Source organism: Hyperoodon ampullatus (assembly GCF_949752795.1).
Source record: "Hyperoodon ampullatus genome assembly, chromosome: 2".
In the NCBI taxonomy this organism is placed as follows: Eukaryota; Metazoa; Chordata; class Mammalia; order Artiodactyla; family Ziphiidae; genus Hyperoodon; species Hyperoodon ampullatus.
In genome coordinates, this window is record NC_136915.1 from 124,518,889 (window position 1) to 124,537,945 (window position 19,057).

The following is a 19,057-nucleotide window of genomic DNA, read 5'->3' on the forward strand; positions in this document are numbered from 1 at the left end:
TAAAACTCAAACTTTTAGGTTCAAAATTGGACACTTAACCCTATCTGCATCATAAGTCTTTCCTTAAGGAGGCAGCTCCTGGCTACTCAGCCAGTATCTTCTCAATTTCTCCAGACCCCACCAGGCTTCTCTTTGTGTTGCTACATATTCAACTTGCATTTAAAAAGAAACAGGCAAACATACAGGTGATCCAGGTGGGTCTTTTGGCTGTTGGAATGTAACTATTTTGGTGCTATTAGGCTATCTTTTTACTTTGCAGCAAAATTGAGTGATTTTTTTTTCCCATTGTTTACCTCAATATGGATGTAAAAGTGCATCACAACTAATTATCTTACATCCACTATCCCTGGAAACTTAATAATACTAGTTTGTGTTTATATGTGGTTGACAGTCCCAAATGTTCTCCCATCTCTTTTCTTACCATCAGGTTAATTGTAATGTGAAGTGGTCACTCTGCTAACTGCTTGGAAGAACCAGGTCTTAAATCCAAATCTCCTCTAACTCCCTCATTCTAATTTATCTACCATAAAACCTCTGCTCCAGAGGCTGAATTACATGAGCATTTAAAATAAACAAAAAGCTCTCTTGTACTTATTATCTGATTTAGAGATTCTTTCGAACAATGGATCATATACAAATAATTATAAATTGTCAAACTTCTGAGCATAAGAAAGCTCTGCCTTGTGAGTGAAGGACCTATTTGGTGGAAATTAAGAGAAGCAGAAATGCATTCTTTGTGTAATGAAATGATCCTGCTTACTCACTTTATGGCATAAAATAAACCTAAGAAAAATCTCATTGCATTGAGACAAAGTCTCAATGTAACACTGTAAAATCCCATTGTAATGTGTGGTGGGATTATAAGAAGCACTATGAATTTATTTTCCTATACTCAGGTGGCAGGAGGTGGGGTGTGTGTGGCAGAGCCATCTTTCTCAATGCTGTGGGGCTGACAGCACATGTCACAGATGGAGCAAGAGGTGAGGGTTCAATCTAGGCTGGAAGCCAGGACCTTTTTCTTTTGGCAACAAGTGAGAACTCATGACCCTGATCCTCCTGTCACCAACAGAACCAAGCTGTAGAAGTAATGGAGAAGTAAGGTTTCATCACCCCACTTGGAGAGCAGCACCTCTCCAGACTAATTGTGTGAATTAATTAAGAAATGGTAAGAAATAGTTCTCCTTGTTCTGAAGTTCCCAGTATAGTCTGTTTTTCTTTGGTTTTGTTTCCCAATGTCAGGATCTTTTTTTTTTTTAACTAACAACAACAAAAATGTATCATATTACAAATAAAGCTACCCTACCACAAAGGCATAAATAACTTCCATACAGCAGCTGGTTTAACTCAAACAGACCCTAAGGAACATCCTATGACTCTATCTGCCTTTTAATGCTTCCTTGTCTCAGTTACCCATGGTGTTTGACAATGAGTTTCTACACTTGATTTAAGACCTAGAGCAAAGCTTCTTAATGCTGAGTGTGAGCTGCTGTTACATCTGCTGTTCTAGCTATCAAGTAGTGTTGATCTGATGTCTCGACAGTGTGGAAGGCCACTGTATGCCACTCATTGTGTGTATCATTTCTTTTCTATATAAGACTTAGAATTAAGTAAAATTCCAAAATCTTCTGAAACTTGGGGCAGTTATCTACCAGAGTCCATAACTTCTGAAGGTGAAAAAGTAAAACCCAGTGTCCTGCTTTTTTAATTAAGAAAAATTTCAAACATACACAAAAATAGAATAATATAATGAACCTTCATATATCTGTTATCCAGTTTCAATAATTATCAAGATTTTGCAACACTTATTTTATCTCTCAACTTACTTCCCCCTCTTTTCCCCTTATTTGAATTATTTTATTCTCTTTGCGGTTCTTAGCTTTCATTACTTTTGAAAATTCTCGGCCATTATGGCTTTAGATATTGCTTCTGCCATTCACTCCCATCTCTCATTTGAGATTCCAGTTTACCTATACGAGACCTGTGTTCCTCTTTATTTTCCATTTCCTCATCTCTCTTTGTTTTGCAACTGATATATTCTTTTGACCTGCCTTCCAGTTCTCTAATTCTTTCCTTGGCTATGACAAGTCTGATGTTAAACTATTGAGATCTTAATTTCAGTTTTCTATTTTTCAGTTCTAGAATTTTCATCGGTTATGTTTTATATAATTTCAATTTTCTGCTAAAGTTCTTTTCTATTATTAAGTTTGCAAACGTACTTTTTATAATTGTTTCTTAATTGATTTATTAGAGCCTCAATATCTGCAAACCTGTAGGTTTGTTTCATTGTCTATGTTTTTCTCTTGGTTTTCAGACAGTTCTTATCTTTTTGTATGCCTGAATGCAGGACATTGTATAGAAAAATTAGAGAGATAATTGAGATTCAGGATTATGTTATCTTCCTTCAGAGAGAATTTACTTTTGCTTTCGGCAGTCAGGGTAGAAACAGATCACCTTACTCCAGTCAGGGTTTGAAATGATTCAGTCTTTGGGAGGGCCAGTCTGTTTCTCGCTTACCACTATTCCTGGATTGTAGCCCTTTGGTGGGGCTCACAAATGAAAGTCGGGGATGTTTACTAGAGCTCCTTCTCATCTTTGCTAAGCCCTGAACTCCAAATTCTGTGTCTCCATATCCTTGAGACTGCCAAAACTTCTGCACAGCTGTTTAGCCTATCTGCCTCTACTTTCAAATCAGCAAAGGGAAAAGCAGCAACAAATGTAAGGATCACCTACTTGAGCTTCTGCTCTTTCTGCCATTTTGCCACATTCAGACCCATGTCCCTCTGTAGTTCTTTGACACCTTCAAACAGATTTTTTCTTTTTTTTTTTATGGCTGTGTTGGGTCTTCGTTTCTGTGCGAGGGCTTTCTCTAGTTGTGGCAAGCGGGGGCCACTCTTCATCGTGATGCACGGGCCTCTCACTATCGCGGCCTCTCTTGTTGCGGAGCACAGGCTCCAGACACGCAGGCTCAGTAATTGTGGCTCACGGGCCCAGTTGCTCCACGGCATGTGGGATCTTCCCAGACCAGGGCTCGAACCCATGTCCCCTGCATTGGCAGGCAGATTCTCAACCACTGCACCACCAGAGAAGCCCCAAACAGATTTTTATAAATATTTTGTCTAATGTTTCTTGTTCTTAGCACAGAGTTTGGTCTGAAACAAGGTAACCCACCATTGCTGGAAAGAGAAATTATGCTGAAGAAATTTAAATCAAAACTCAGTCATTACATCATTTTATCCATGCATACTTCAGTTTGTATCTCTGAAAAATATGGACATTTTCTTACCCACAATGCCATTTCATGTTCATATTTCCTAGATTGAATCAGAAATGTCTTTTTACAGTTATTTTAAGATGCAAAAGGTCTACAAATTACATTTGACTGTTGTATCTCTTAAGTCTCTTTTAATCTAGAGTGTTCTCCTCCCCTGCCATCTTTTTCTTTTCACGCCATTGACCTGTTGAAGATCCTGGGTGAAGGTCCTGTAGAATTTCCCATATCTCGAATTTAGCTGGTTGCTTTTATTTGTTCTTCTATCACTTGTTTTTCCTATGAAATGGAATTTAACTTTATGGGCTTGATTAAATTTAGTTTCTTTGTTTCTGTTTTTGTTTTTTGGCAAGAATCCTTTATAGGTGGTGTAAAATCCTTCTTATTGCATCATATCAGAGAGCATGTAATGTCTGGCTGTCCCGCTTTAGTGATGCTAAGACTGATTGGTGGGTTCAGATGGTAACAACCTAATTTATCCATTAAAAATTTTTCCATCATTCTTTGATCTACTGATTTCATCTAGTGATACTTTCTTCGTGGATTCTTCAAGAGTTGCAAAATGCTGGTTTTTCTAATTCCATCATTAGAATTGGATTTCACATTAATGAGCTAAAATTCACATTTATCAGCTAAAACTCATACATTATAACTATTCGGTTACTCTAAAGTACAGTTTATACAGTCAAGTTAAGCTCTTGTTTTAAATTCAGTGATGTATTTTCTATCAGTTCTAAAAAATAATCCTAACAATAAATGGTTTTTCCTGTCATATAAATGTCAAAACTGCTACCTGTAATGAAGCAATGTGATTGGTAATTGCATCATGTGGAAAAACCTCAGCAAGACCAACAACATAGGTCCTGCCAACATAGGTCCTGCCATGTTTTTCTCTACCCCCTTTTAACTTGAGACATTCCAGTTCCCTGACCCTCAGCCTCCTTGTAGAATATGGCAGCAAGATCTTGGTGCTTAGGGGTCTGAATTAAACTAGCATGTGTGCTGCTGCTTTTCTCTGCTTATTTAAACACCTTCTTCCTATACGCTTATTCACCTCAGAAACACCAAGGGCACTTTTTTCATTCTAGGCCCAGCATCCTGGACCACGTGATTGTTAGCACTGTACCCATGAAAAGAAAATTTATAACACCCAAACAAGTAGAATGCCTTGCTGAATGATTTTGTTATTACATAGTTTGCTTGTGTTTTTTGTGGCGGCATTTCAATTTCTGAATCTTGGAGTCAGCTCTGACTGCCAGACCCCAGCAAGTCTCCAGGTCCTGTTGAATCAGCTGTAGAACATTTTTTGCATCAGATCCTTCTTTTCTGTTCTCATTACCACATCCTGACTCAGGTCTTTCTGCCTCTAGAGTCTCTTTTCCAATTTATCCTGTTTCCTATTCCGATGAAACACCCTCAGCCCCTCTGTAGTGCCCAGCTGCCTACAAGCAAAGTCTAAACCTCCTAGCGTGGCATGGATGCCTCTGCACAGCCTGGCCTCAGGTGCACCTCCTCTCCCGCTCTTCTTCGCTGCCGGTCAGATCATGCATTCACTGGCCCTTTGTTTCCAGCCTCCTGTACCATTGCCAGAGCTACCCACCCTTCCCATGCCCCACATGCTGTCCTAGCAGCCCATCACCTCTTCCAATCTGAACCAGCTCAAGCTCTGCTGCTCCAAGGAATCTCCCTGATCACTGCGGTCTCCACTGCTTCTGGAGCACCCATTGTCTGTGCCGTGGTCTGGCAGCTCTCACAGTCCTCTCTGTATCATAACTCAATTTGCTTCATATCTGCAATTAGACTGTATACTAAGCAAGGGCAGGGACTCACCGTGGGCTTCTTGCATCCTTTATGCACTGGGCACAGTACCTGGCCTCTCCTAGCTACTACACCTTCCCCTCACCTTCCCACTCAAACTCCTGTTTTAGTCCTCGCAGTCCTCAGGCATCCCTGATTCCTTCTCTGGTTCAGGCTCTCAGCCTGGCCTTGATTCCTGACAGTCCTGTGATTGAAGACCTCTTGCAGGCCTCCTCTCATCACTGTCACACACGGTAGAGTTGATGAAAGCCCATGCCCTGGGTAGAGAACTTCTCCCAGCAGGAGTGAGCTTCACCAGTTTTCCTTGGGGTGCTATTCCAGCAAGTAATCATGATGCTTATTCCATATGTCAGCTGGGAGGCCTCCAGAAACAACCCAGGCACACACTCAGCACCCCTGCCAGAGCTGTTAGCCTGCTCCGTAAATATTTATGTGCAAGTCCCCCTCCCAGACACTTCCTCATCCTCTCCTGATTAAACTCCACTTCATTTTTTAATATCTTTAAGCAACCAGAGCAAGTACCTTTCATGGAGTAATTATGCACCACTTTCTCTGCCACCATAGAACCAAAGATTTTCTTTCCTTCTGCTAACTGATGTGACAGACATCCACTTAATGGAATGATTATTAGTATGAAATTACATTTTGGCCTTTAAATTTAATTATGCCACATTCACAGCAATAAAATAAAGTTCCAAATGCAGGTGTGCTTTTCAAGGAAAGTGTCCAAGGCAATTAAGTACAGGGTAGTGGCATCCTATATTTAAGCCTTTTGTCTGGGGATCTTAAAATCTTTTCCACACAAGTAGATAATGATGTTCATTTTGTAAGGGGGAGAGGTGATGTGACTGATCTCTTGGCATGCTCAGAAGATGACGGAAAATCCAGGACCCAGGTGTCCCCTTTGTCTCCCCCCTCCCCTCCCTTTTCAGTTCTTTAAAAGAAGCATGGCCGACCTTCTATTAATTTAAATACCTCTCTCTGAGGTACTGCTTTCCACTTCTTTAAGAGCCTGAATGAAAAAAGTTTCTATATCACATTTCATGTGGGGAAGAGTTGAGGTTCAGGGAGAGGGAATGGTTGAAGATAGTATACTAATCAGAGAACACACATGTCTCTCCTGATAAAGCTACCTCATCTCTATTACACAGTAGAGCCTAAATATGGGTTCCATGACTAGTTCATAAATGAAAAGCAGAACAGTGCTTGGAACATGGTAAGCCCCATATAAGTCATGACTCAGGGTTATCTTTTGGAGGCCTACAGGCAATCACCTATGTTCTCTGGATGGGAAGCATCTGGAATGCACCCTCGCTCATGCCATCCAACGGTTTGGATGCGTTTCCATTCTCCCCACCAAGACAAACCTTCTCAGATCCTGGGGAGCCAGGTTAAGTCCTCTTTCCTTCTTCCAGGAAACCCTCCCTGGTCCAACCAATCATCATAACTCTCCTTTTCATAACTCCTGTATCATTTTCTCAGTTCATTCCACATACCTGAACTGAGCATTGCCGTCTACTAATTAACATAGACTTCATCGGGACACTAAATCATGCTCTATTCTGTGATATTTTTAAACTGTGGTATGAATGTTTGCCTTGTGTCTCATGGGATTATTGGGCCTTGAGGGAAAAGATCATATATATACAGTATAGTATGTCCCCCAGCCCCAGGATCGATCTTACACATACAGCAGGAGGTCAGGAGACTATCAGGCTAGAGGATGTGGGGGGCAGAAGATGCCAAACTGTACACATTTTGTTGAGTCTAACATAATACATTCTTGTTGAATCTAGTTGAAATAACACTGGATCTGAAACATAGCCCTGGGTTTTCATTCTTCGGTCCACTGCAACACCCTGTTCTATTCTGTTGTGTATGAAAGAGGTCAAGTATGTACAGAGTTCCTACATGCAACACGGTAGCAAACACAGATGGGGTGTCTGAATCCAAAGAGTTCAGTGATATATATATATGGAATCTAAAAATAAAAAATGGTTCTGATGAACCTAGGGGCAGGACAGGAATAAAGACGCAGACGTAGAGAATGGACTTGACGACAGGGGGAGGGGGAAGGGTAAGCTGGGACAAAGTGAGAGAGTGGCACTGACATATATACACTACCAAATGTAAAATAGATAGCTAGTGGGAAGCAGCCGCATAGCACAGGGAGATCAGCTCAGTGCTCTGTGACCACCTAGAGGGGTGGGATAGGGAGGGTGGGAGGGAGACGCAAGAGGGAGGAGATGTGGGGATATATGTATACGCATAGCTGATTCCATTTGTTATACAGCAGAAACTAACACAACATCGTAAAGCAATTATACTCCAATAAAGATGTTAAAAACAAACAGAAAAAGAGTCCAGTGATGACAGAATAAGTGCATGGGGCCTGTAAGAAAGGTGGACTGTGAGGAATGATGGACTCTGCACTGAGACTCAGGGCTTTGTGGTTAAAAGGAGCGTGTGGGCGTTTCTAGATGGGGGGTCCTGAAAGTAAATGAAAATTCATTTACTTAACAATTATATACTGAGAGGCCAGCTTCTGATCCAGGGCTATCCTGGGTGTTGGAGCTTCACGGGGGAGGTTGGAGGATAAGATTAGCACCTGGTCCCTACACTCCCTGCCAAATATAAACGCAGAGGTCCAGATTCTCTTCTTTTAGTGTTTATTAGAGAGGTATTCCAGTCCTGTCATTTTTTTCCCCAATGCAAAAGGCATTCTGGGGAACAGGAGACCAATAGTGTGCTTCTTCCCTCAGTATCATGTTCTCCCAGCTGCAGAGCTGATTCTTCTCAGTGGCTCACTGACATTCACAGCCAGCGTTTTCTCCCACTTTCATAGTTTCCTGACTATGCTGAATGCACCAGTGAGAGCTACTGACACTGTTTGCCATTTGTTTTCTTCCAGGATTTTTTTCCCAGGAAACCATCCCGTCAGAGGTGTGCAGGTAATGAAAGTTGGCAAATTGCAGTTACATCAAGGCATGTTTCCCCAAGCAATGAAGAATCTGAGGCTGGTGAGTGTGCCAAGATCGCATGTAGTTCTGCCTGGAATACCTTTTCCTGGTTGTTGCTAGGCCTCTTCCTTGTGATTTCTAGCAACTCTACACACGTGTGTGTATGCACATGTGCAAGCACATATATGTACACACACGCATATTTGTACACAAACACGTACCCATAAATGTTAAAAACCAGCTTCAAAACAAAAAAAAATGATTTGTGATGTTTGCCGATTTCTTTGGTATAAACATGCCCATCGTTGCTGATTTTAAACTACCAATGTCAAATCAACCAGTTCACAAGAATCAGTAAAATTTAACAACCAACTCCTACTAACTGGTGCAAACTGGCCTCAGACACCACTGCACCTGTGCCCTTCTCCACCGTGGACAGGCCACCCTTGTCCATGCCTCCCCACCCACAGAACAGAATCCACATTCCCAGCCCCTTGACCACCTGTCTGCAGACTACCTTTACAGCCTCGTCACCTCCAGCCTCCCCCCGCCCACCTACACACACACACACACACACACACACACACACACAGCTGGCGTACACTGAGCCGCTCACCGTTGCCCAGGCATGGTCCTTTCCAAGCTGTCTCCTTTGCCTTATATGCCCTCCCCCGACCCCAGCCCCTGGGCCTGGCAGAACTCTACTGACCCTTTAAGGCCCAGCTGGAATGTTGTGTCCTCCCTGCCCCCCCACAACTCCGCTCACTCTGCCAGCTGAGCACTCATCACAGGGCAGCAGGAATACCTGCTGCCCCGCCCCCCAGGAGGCTGTGAGGTCTGGGACTTAGGAAGTATTCACTGTTGGAAGAAGGGAGGAAGGGAGCGAGGGCGAGAGGTCAATACAGTGCTCGCGATAAGTGCGGAGAAACTCAAGGAGGAGAACTGGGTCCGTGTTGGAATGCAGTGTTAAAGAGTGACGCCTGGGGCTTCCCTGGTGGCACAGTGGTTGGGTGGGAGTCCGCCTGCTGATGCAGGGGACACGGGTTCGTGCCCCGGTCCGGGAGGATCCCACATGCCGCAGAGCGGCTGGGCCCGTGAGCCTTGGCCGCTGAGCCTGCGCGTCCAGAGCCTGTGCTCTGCAACGGGAGAGGCCACAGCGGTGAGAGGCCTGCGTACCGCCAAAAAAAAAAAAAAAAAAGTGACGCCTGTCCTCACCCTCTCAATGAGTCTCCTCTGCCACTAGGGCCCGGGGCTCTCTGCTGTCTTGGCCTTTCCACCCTGGCAGAGCTCCCCCTCATCCAAACCGTGGCTTCCAAAGGCAGAGCTCATGTGCTTGTCTGGTCCAGGCACTGGTGGCGGCTATGGAGGGCTGGTGCGTGGGGTTTCATGGGCAGCACCTGGCACTTTCCCAGGTCCTCTGGGCCACGATGCCCTTGTCCACAGAAGGGTGGAGAGACCCGGGCCCTGAATCAGGATCTCTCAGGGAGTGTCTAGGGGCTGGCTGATCCACATTTAGATGAGAAAAATAACAAATGCCTAAGGGATTCTTAAAAGTGAGATGCCCTAATGCTGGTTTTTGTTGAATGCTAGCCCTGTTGCCTTTTCCTGATCTCTAACTGAAATCAGCCTGTGGTCAACAGGGAGAACACTAGGATTCCTGAAGGTGTCCAGCGCTTCCTGTTCTCTTTGCCTTGTCTGACATCTTTACCAGACTGATGGAAGAACACTGGAAGGCTCCTGCAGTCTCAGGAGAACTTTCCTTTTCTGGTCTGGCTAGTGGTTATCAGCCAGTCAAATCAGTCGGGCAGAAAAGACTCACTGAGGGTCTACTATGTGAATGTTCTGACAGGAAAACAACGTGGAGGAAATTTCCCAAGTATATGATGGACCCAACCCAGGGTCACCTCCAAGTAGGTATTTTGTAAGTGATCAAATTAGTCCTTGATGGTTTATGGGACTAGAAAGTATTAATACTGCTCACACATACATGACTGATCTGGCCCTCATGACAGATGACAGCCATCTGAGGCCAGTGGGCCAGGCATTTTCGTGTCCATTTGAAAACGGAAGGAGCTAAGGCTTGGAGTCACACTGAACCAGTCTGTTGGATTTAATCTAACATGTGTTGATTAAATGCTTCTATCAATCTGAATAAGGCCCAGTGTTGTCCTCACAGTTTAGTGGAGGAGACAGACACACGAACAAGTCATTAGATCCAGACTGGGATCCAAGGCTCTAGACTGGCCCAGCAAATAATTGAGACTCTCTAGTAAGACTCAGTGTAGAAATCCCTTCAGATCCCACTGAGCTCCTGGTGCCAACTCAGAGGAGGATGTGAAAGAGAAATCTGAGGGGATTTGAATCTTTTCTGCTCTTCACGTGAGGCTTTATCATTGCCATTGCATGCAGGACTCTTGATGGAGACATCTCATACCCTCAGCTGCAAAGACAAGCGTAAACGAACCCACAATGACGTCTAGATACAGATTTGAGGGATATTTGTGGGCCAGGCGGATCACCAGCCCTTCTTTTGACACTCTTATTGCCCTTTTATACCCTTCGAGCCCTGTTCCATTCTGTCTTCCTCACGTCCTTCTTGTGAGCTTGCCTTGTTTCCTCCAGAAGGCTCCCTTGGTGATTGTTTTAGCATCTTCTTCTCCTGGTACCAAAGATAAGCCCACATATGGACCCTGACAGCTGCCAAATGAAAGACCTCGGAACAGCATCAAAACGTCTGTCATGAGGCCTGGCGTTAGTCATGGCCTTACCCAAACTTCCTGCTTGGCTCTGGAAAAGACACGGAGTCTCCTGGGTTCTGATATCGACCAAAAAGCAGATGTTCACCCCGGCAGTGTCACGTAGTAGGAAGACACTTGGATTCAGAGTTCAGGTTCCAGTCCCGTCATTTACTACTTTTATGACTTGAAGCAAATCTCAATCCCTTTGAATATAATTTTCTTATTTTAAAAATGAGGATCATACCTACCCCATAGAGTTATTTTAGAAGTAGATAAGGTAGTGTGTAAGGGTGTGTTTGGCTGAGTCCCAAGTGTTTTGAGAGTATAAAGGATTATTATTGTGTAGGAACCCTTGTTCTGATCACGCCCTCACTACCCAGTCCCTTTAGCACTTGCGTTTGGAGTTTGGGGTTATACAGTGTTTCCCCTGTTGAAAATTATATTATAGAACTGCTCCCCAGCAGTTCACATGGGTGTGTTCCATTTCCTGGAGGTGAGTGGGAATTCCACAAGATAACTTTTGTATCTTCTGGGGCTACCAAACCTAGACACATGCCCTGAACACAGCAAGTTCTATCAAGTACCTACTTGAGTGAATGGATTTTTTAATGAGGAGAGGTCTTTTTTCTTTTCTTTTTTTTTTTTTTTGCGGTACACGGGCCTCTCACTGTTGTGGCCTCTCCCATTGCGGAGCACAGGCTCCAGACATGCAGGCTCAGCGGCCATGGCTCACGGGCCCAGCCGCTCTGCGGCATGTGGGATCTTCCCGGACTGGGGCACGAACCCGTGTCCCCTGCATCGGCAGGCGGACTCTCAACCACTGCGCCACCAAGGAAGCCCAGAGGAGAGGTCTTTAAAAGCACCACCCTGGCCCTGTTCTTTTAGCTAATATGTATATGTACTATGTATGTGGCTAGTGGACCAGATCTCAGGACATATGCTGACCGTAAGGTTCTGCTCACCCAATTCCAATGTGTGGCAGGGGTTTTCCCACTTCAACAAGCAATTCTCAGACACAGCTGGGTGTCCTACAGTTCATCTCAATTCTGACACCATTTACCTGGAGATGGCATCAGATCTCACTGCCCCACAAGATCGTCTTCCACACTTCAGATGCCAGTCACAAGCCCAGGTTGTCACATATGCTTCAGACTGACCAGCTATAGCTTAGAGGTTCCAAGGATGCCATCATGGTTTTGATTAATTTGCTAAAGCAGCTCACAGGATTCCAAGAAACATTTTACTTAGTAGATCACCAGTTTATTATAAAAGGCTATAAATCAGAAGCAGCCAGATGGAAGAGATGCATATAGGGCATCTCTCCGAGTTCACCACTTTCCATGAATCTCCATGTGTTCACCAACCTAGAAGCTTTCAAACTCTGTCCTTGTGGGTTTTTATGTGGGAAGGCTTGTGGGAAGGCTTCACTACAGAGGCATGATTGATTAAATCACTGGCCATTGGTGACTGATTCAACCTCCAGTCCCTCTTCCCTGAAAGTTCCAACCGTCTAATCATATGGTTGGTTATCCTAGCAACCAGCCCCCATCCTTAGGTGCTTCGAAAAGTCACCTTATTAAAATAATAAAGACACCCTGATCATTTTCATCACTTAGGAAATTCCAAGGGTTTTAGGAACTCAATGCCAGAAATAGGGATGAAGACCAAGTATATACTTCTTATTGTATATCACAGTATCACACAGAGGGACAGCCTGCACACCTCCATCTTTTTGCAAGTTCATAGGACCTGTGAGTCTAGAAGCAGGGCAGCTTCGTTCTGCAGAAAGCCTCTCCTCCTGAGCTTTCTCAGGGCTCAGGTAACCCAGAGAGGGGCAAGGGAAGATACATTCTTGCCTTTTTAAACTGATGTTCTCTTTAGACTGGCACCCCCAGACATTCTTCCTTAGAAACTCTGGAAATAACAGGATGAAAGAGTTTGAATAAGGGTTTCAAAGGCTGAGTTTGGAACAAAAATGAGAAAAGCTTCAGAAACAAAAATTAGTTACAGATTCAATTAGGCCCGGCCTCCTCCAGGAAAGGAATCCTCTTAGCCCAGCTCTGATTTGGTTTAGGCTCCCATCTCCCCTGGGCTCAGCTGAAATTCTTGTGATTGCTGCCACAGGACAGTCCTGGGGTCCCTTCACAGTACCTCCCTCTTGCTTTCTCCTGTCTCTAATCTATTTTCATTTCTTTCCATTTATTTCTTAGAAGAATTTTGTTAGCCACTAATTTGACTTCTTGGACCTCAGGGGCAGCCATTCTCATCTGGCCTGTCTTGTCAGTGAGCCTGCTTCTTTTCTGTGAGCTCTGCACGCTGCCAGCTCCCTCACCCTGGGCTAGACCAGCTGCTTTGTTAGTAGTGCCTTGTTAACTGAAGGCAGGCTGGAAAAAGGCAAACTTCTTCCCCCTCAATAACCATTTTTTATTTAGGTGTAAATTTCTTATATTACACTGTAATGTTTTTTCTCTTCTCATTTCATTACGTTGAAGCATTGTACACTTTGAGGATCTTTTTAGCTTTTTCTGGACCTGAATAGGGAGCTCAGGCCCAGTCCCCAGCACAGCTCCTCTCATACCCACATGGTTACTAGCTATTCCAGCTCATCTAGGGAAAGCTCCAAGCACATGCTGGTCTCTCTCTACTCCAGCCTGCACCCTGATTTCAGGCCCCTCTAAATGGATGATTTAGAGCCTGCAAGTCTATTGCTCCCATTTCTTAATCTGCTACAATGATTTTTAACCTCTTTGATCATGCTCTTACTTAGGAATTGTGTGAGGACCACTGACTCACCAGAGAAAATGAACATACTTTTTTTTTAAATTGGGGTATAGTTGCTTTACAATGTTGTGTTAGTTTCTGCTGTACAACGAAGTGAATCAGCTATATGTATACATATATCCCCTCCCTCTTGGACCTCCCTCCCACCCCAGCCCCCCATCCCACCCATCTAGGTCATCACAGAGCGCTGAACTGAGCTCCCTGTGCTATACAGCAGGTCCCCACCAGCTATCTGTTTTACACATGGCAGTGCACATACGTCAATCCCAATCTCCCAATTCATCCCACCTCCCTGCCCCCCACCCCGTATCCACACTGCACAACATTTTTTTTTATATTTGGTGGGGAAGGGGGTTTAGGGACCACCTGAAGCCTCTCCATGGACTTTCTATAGGCCCGCGGTCTCAGCGTTAAAAAGCTCTCCTCTAAATGCATAACATCACCTTAACGTGTGGACAGATGGTAGAGAGAGGGGGAGGACAAGAGGGCATGCAGAGGTGATGTGCCGTAATCATCAGCAGTGCCTTCAAAGAGTTGTTTGGCAGTCCCTGGCTCTGATATTTATGACTGTCCCCTACTGACTTAAAATAGAGAATATCAGTTTCAAGAGTATGTTTCTGAACCAAAAAATGAGAAGATAACTAAGAGAATAATCATAAAATGAAAGCATAGTGATTAAGTTACATTACAGGAAACAAGCAGAATTTTACCTACCAGAAAGTGTAAGCCCAGCAGTGACAAGGAACCAAGTGAGGAACCTGGACTTGTACTTCCACCTGGCAATAACATGGTGTCATCTGCCATACTCCTGCTGGAGCAATACTGGAGAGAGCCAGCTAAAACAGAAAGTTTACATAAAATTCAGAATCTCAACATAATACTCAAAATGTCCACGTTTCAATTGAAAATCACTCATCATACCAAGAACAAGGAAGATCTCAATCTTCATGGAAAAAAGTCAATCAACAGATTGCAACTCCAAGATAACAGATTTTAGAATTATCTGACAAAGATTTTAAAGCCAATCATAAATGTGCTCAAACAAGCAATTACAAACATCCTCAAAACAAATGAAAAAATAGAACACCTCAGCAAAGAAATAGAAGATAGAAAGAAGAAGCAAACAGGGCTTCCCTGGTGGCGCAGTGGTTGAGAGTCTGCCTGCCGATGCAGGGGACACAGGTTCGTGCCCCGGTCCGGGAGGATCCCACATGCCGTGGGGCGACTGGGCCCGTGAGCCATGGCCGCTGAGCCTGCGCGTCCGGAGCCTGTGCTCCGCAACGGGAGAGGCCACAACAGTGAGAGGCCCGCGTACCGCAAAAAAAAAAAAAAAAAAAAGAAGCAAACAGAAATTTAAGAACTGATAAATACAATTACCAAAATATACAGACTGGAGCTTAACAACAGAATGGAAAGGATAGAGGAATGAGTTAATAATGAACTTGAAGATAGGACAATATAAGCTGTCCAATCTAAAAAAACAGAGATAAAATGACTAAAAAAGGTAAAATTGAACAGAGCTTCAGGGACCCATGGTACCTATAACAAAAGATCTAACAGTGGAGTCCCAGAAAGAGAAGAGAAAGAGGGCAGAGTGGAAAAACTACTTGAAGAAATAATACGGAAAGCATTCAAATTGAAAAAAAGTAAAATTCTCTCTCATCATAGATGACATGATCTCATATGTAGGAAACCCTAAAGATACCACAAAAGAAATTGTTCCAACTAAGAAATTCAGCAAAGTGGGAGGATGTAAAATTAACATGCAAAAGTCAGTTGTGTTTCTATACACTGACAGGGAATGATCCCAAAAGGGAATGATCCCAAAAGGAAATTGAGAAAACAGTTCCACTTACAATAGCATCTTACAGAATAAAATAATCAGTTATTAACTTAATCAAGGAGGTAAAAGACTTATACACTGAAGACTAAAGCATTACTGAAAAAAATTAAAGATGACATAAACAAAATAATATTCCATGTTCATGACTGAAAGATTTAATATCATTTTAAGATGTCAGTACAACCTAAAGCAATCTATAGATTCAATGCAATCTCTGTCAAAATCCCACTGACATTTTTATTTTGAATTGGAAAAAATCATCCTAAAATCCATATGAAACCTCAAGACCCCAATAGCATAACAATATTGAAAAAGAAAAAAAAAGTTGGAGGACTCACACTTTCTGATTTCAAATTTTGCTACAAAACTACAGTAATCGAAACAACATGGTACTGGCATAAAGACAGCCATATAAGCCAATGAAATTGAATAGAGAGCCAGAAATAAACTCTCAGATATATGTCAAATAATTTTTGACAAGGGTGCCAAGACCACTCAGTGAGGAAAGGACAGTCCATTCAATAAACGGTGTTGAGAAAACTGGATATCCATATGCAAAAAATAAAGTTGGACCCTTACCTAACACTATATTTTTAAAAATTAATGCATGGATTAAAGACCTAATATAAGAGCTAAAACTATAAAACTCTTAGAAGAAAACAGAAGAAAAGCTTCATGAGACTGGATTTGGCAATGATTTTTTTGGATATGCCACCAAAGGCACAGGCAACAAGAAAAAATAGACAAATTGAACTTCATCAAAATTTTAAATGTTTGTGCATCAAAGGACGCTATCGACAGAGTAAAAAGGCAACCCACAGAATGGAACAAAATATTTGCAAATCACGTATCTGATAAGTGAATAATATCCAGAATATAGAGAGAATGCCTAAACTTCAATAACAATACCAAAACAGCCCAATTCAAAAATTGGCAAAGGACCTGAATAGACATTTCTCCAAAGAAGATATACAAATAGCCAAAAATTACATAAAAAGATGCTTAACATCACCAATCATTAGGGAAATGCAAACCACAACCACAATGAGATACTACTTCTCACCTGCTAAGATGGCTATTATTAAGAAAAAAAAAAAACAGAAAACAACATGTATTGGTATAGATGTGGAGAAACTGGAACCCTTATGTATTACTGGCAGGAATGCAAAATGGGGAGGCCACTGTGGAAAAATAGTATAGCAGTTCCTCAAAAATATGAAACATAGAATTACTAGTTGATCCACCAATTCCACTTCTGGGTATAAACACAAAAGAATTGAAAGCAGGAACTTGAACAGATATTTGTACACCAATGTTCATAGCAAGCATTATTAACAATAGTTAAAAGGTGGAAACGACCTAAATGTCCATGGACAGATGAATAGATAAACAAAATGTGGAATATACAGACAATGAAATATTATTCAGCCTTAAAAATGAAACTACATGGATGAAACTTGAAGACATTATGTGAAATAAGCCAGTCACAAAAGGACAAATATTGTATGATTCCATTTATATCAGGTATGTAGAGTAGTCAAAAACATAGAGACAGAAAGTAAAATAGTGATAACCAGGGGCTGGAAAGAGAAGGGAATGGAGAATTATTGTTTAGTGGGTACACAGTTTCAGTCTGGGATAACACAGAAGTTCTGGAAATGGATAGTGGTAGTGGTTGCACAACAATGTGAATGTAATTAATGCCGCTGAACATAAAAAAAATCTTCCTGGGGATTCAAGAAGGTAACTGATTGTGAAAATGATTGTACTGCCCAAGGCAATGTACAGATTCAATGCAATCCCTATCAAATTACCAATGGCATTTTTTACAGAACTAGAACAAAAAATCTTAAAATTTGTATGGAGACACAAAAGACCCCGAATAGCCAAAGCAGTCTTGAGGGAAAAAAACAGAGCTGGAGGAGTCAAGACACTATGGTACTGGCACAAAAACAGAAACACAGATCAATGGAACAGGATACAAAGCCCAGAGATAAACCCACGCACCTATGGTCAACTAATCTATGACAGAGGAGGCAAGGATATACAATGGAGAAAAGACAGTCTCTTCAATAACTGTTGCTGTGAAAACCGGACAGCTGCATGTAAAAGAATGAAATTAGAACACTCCTTAACACCATACACAAAAATAAACTCAAAATGGATTAGAGACCTAAATGTATGACCAGACACTATAAAACTCTCAGAGGAAAACATAGGAAGAACACTGACATAAATCACAGCAAGATCTTTTTTGACCCACCTCCTAGAGTAATGGAAATAAAAACAAAAGTAAACAAATGGGACCTAATGAAATTTAAAAGCTTTTGCACAAAAAGGAAACTATAAACAAGACGAAAAGACAACCCTCAGAATGGGAGAAAATATTTGCAAACGAATCAACAAAGGATTAATCTCCAAAATATATAAACAGCTCATGCAGCTCAATATTAAAAAAACAAACAACCCAATCAAAAAATACTCAGAAGACCTAAACAGACAATTCTCCAAAGAAGATATACAGATGGCCAAGAGGCACATGAAAAGCTGCTCAACATCACTAATTATTAGACAAATGCAAATCAAAACTACAATGAGGTATCACCTCACACCAGTCAGAATGGGCATCATCAGAAAATCTACAAACAGCAAATGCTGGAGAGGGTGTGGAGAAAAGGGAACCCTCTTGCACTGTTGGTGGGAATGTAAATTGATACAGCCACTATGGAGAACAGTATGGAGGTTCCTTAAAAAACTAAAAATAGAATTACCATATGACCCAGCAATCCCACTACTGGGCATATACCCAGAGCAAACCATAATTCAAAAAGTCACATGCACCCCAGTGTTCACTGCAGCACTATTTACAATAGCCAGGTCATGGAAGCAACCCAAATGCCCATCGACAGATGAATGGAATAAGATGTGGTACATATATACAATGGAATATTACTCAGCCATAAAAAGGAACGAAATTGGTTCATTTGTAGAGAAGTGGATGGACCTAGAGACTGTCATAAAGAGCAAAGTAAGTCAGAAAGAGAAAAACAAATATCGTATATTAATGCATATATGTGGAATCTAGAAAAATGGTACAGATGAACTGGTTTGCAAGGCAGAAATAGAGACACAGATGTAGAGAACAAACGTATGGACACCAAGGGGGGAAAGCCGCGGGGGAGTGAGGGTGGTGGTGGGATGAATTGGGAGATTGGGATTGACATGTATACACTGATATGTATAAAATTGATGACTAATAAGAACCTGCTGTATAAAAAAATAATAAAATTTTTTAAAAACCTACAAGAACTTAAAGGAAAAAGAAAAAACTAAGTGAATCCAAATAAGAAAAATCCAAAGAAATGCCCACCAAGACTCATCCTAGACAAACTTCTGAAAACTAAAGACAACAAAAATATCTTAAAAGCAGCAAGAGAAGGGCTTCCCTGGTGGCACAGTGGTTAAGAATCTGCCTGCCAATGCATGGGACACGGGTTCGAGCGCTGGTCCAGGAAGATCCCAAATGCTGCAGAGCAACTAAGCCTGTGCACCACAACTACTGAGCCCGCGTGCCACAACTACTAAAGCCCACACGCCTAGAACCCATGCTCCACAACAAGAGAAGCCACCACAATGAGAAGCCTGCACA

The 19,057-nt window shown here is 42.3% G+C and overlaps 1 protein-coding gene across 3 annotated transcripts in view; it reads left to right on the top strand.

The window, feature by feature from the left end:
* Positions 1-19,057, top strand: part of SMYD3 (SET and MYND domain containing 3) — a gene marked incomplete at its 5' end in the record, with an annotated part of 751,002 nt that overhangs the window by 724,522 nt on the left and 7,423 nt on the right. For all 3 annotated transcript variants that reach the window (XM_079724186.1, XM_079724187.1, XM_079724188.1), the window contains one exon: positions 7,998-8,106. In XM_079724186.1, the coding sequence (XP_079580312.1) occupies positions 7,998-8,106 (109 nt within the window). The remainder of the gene's footprint in view (positions 1-7,997; positions 8,107-19,057) is intronic.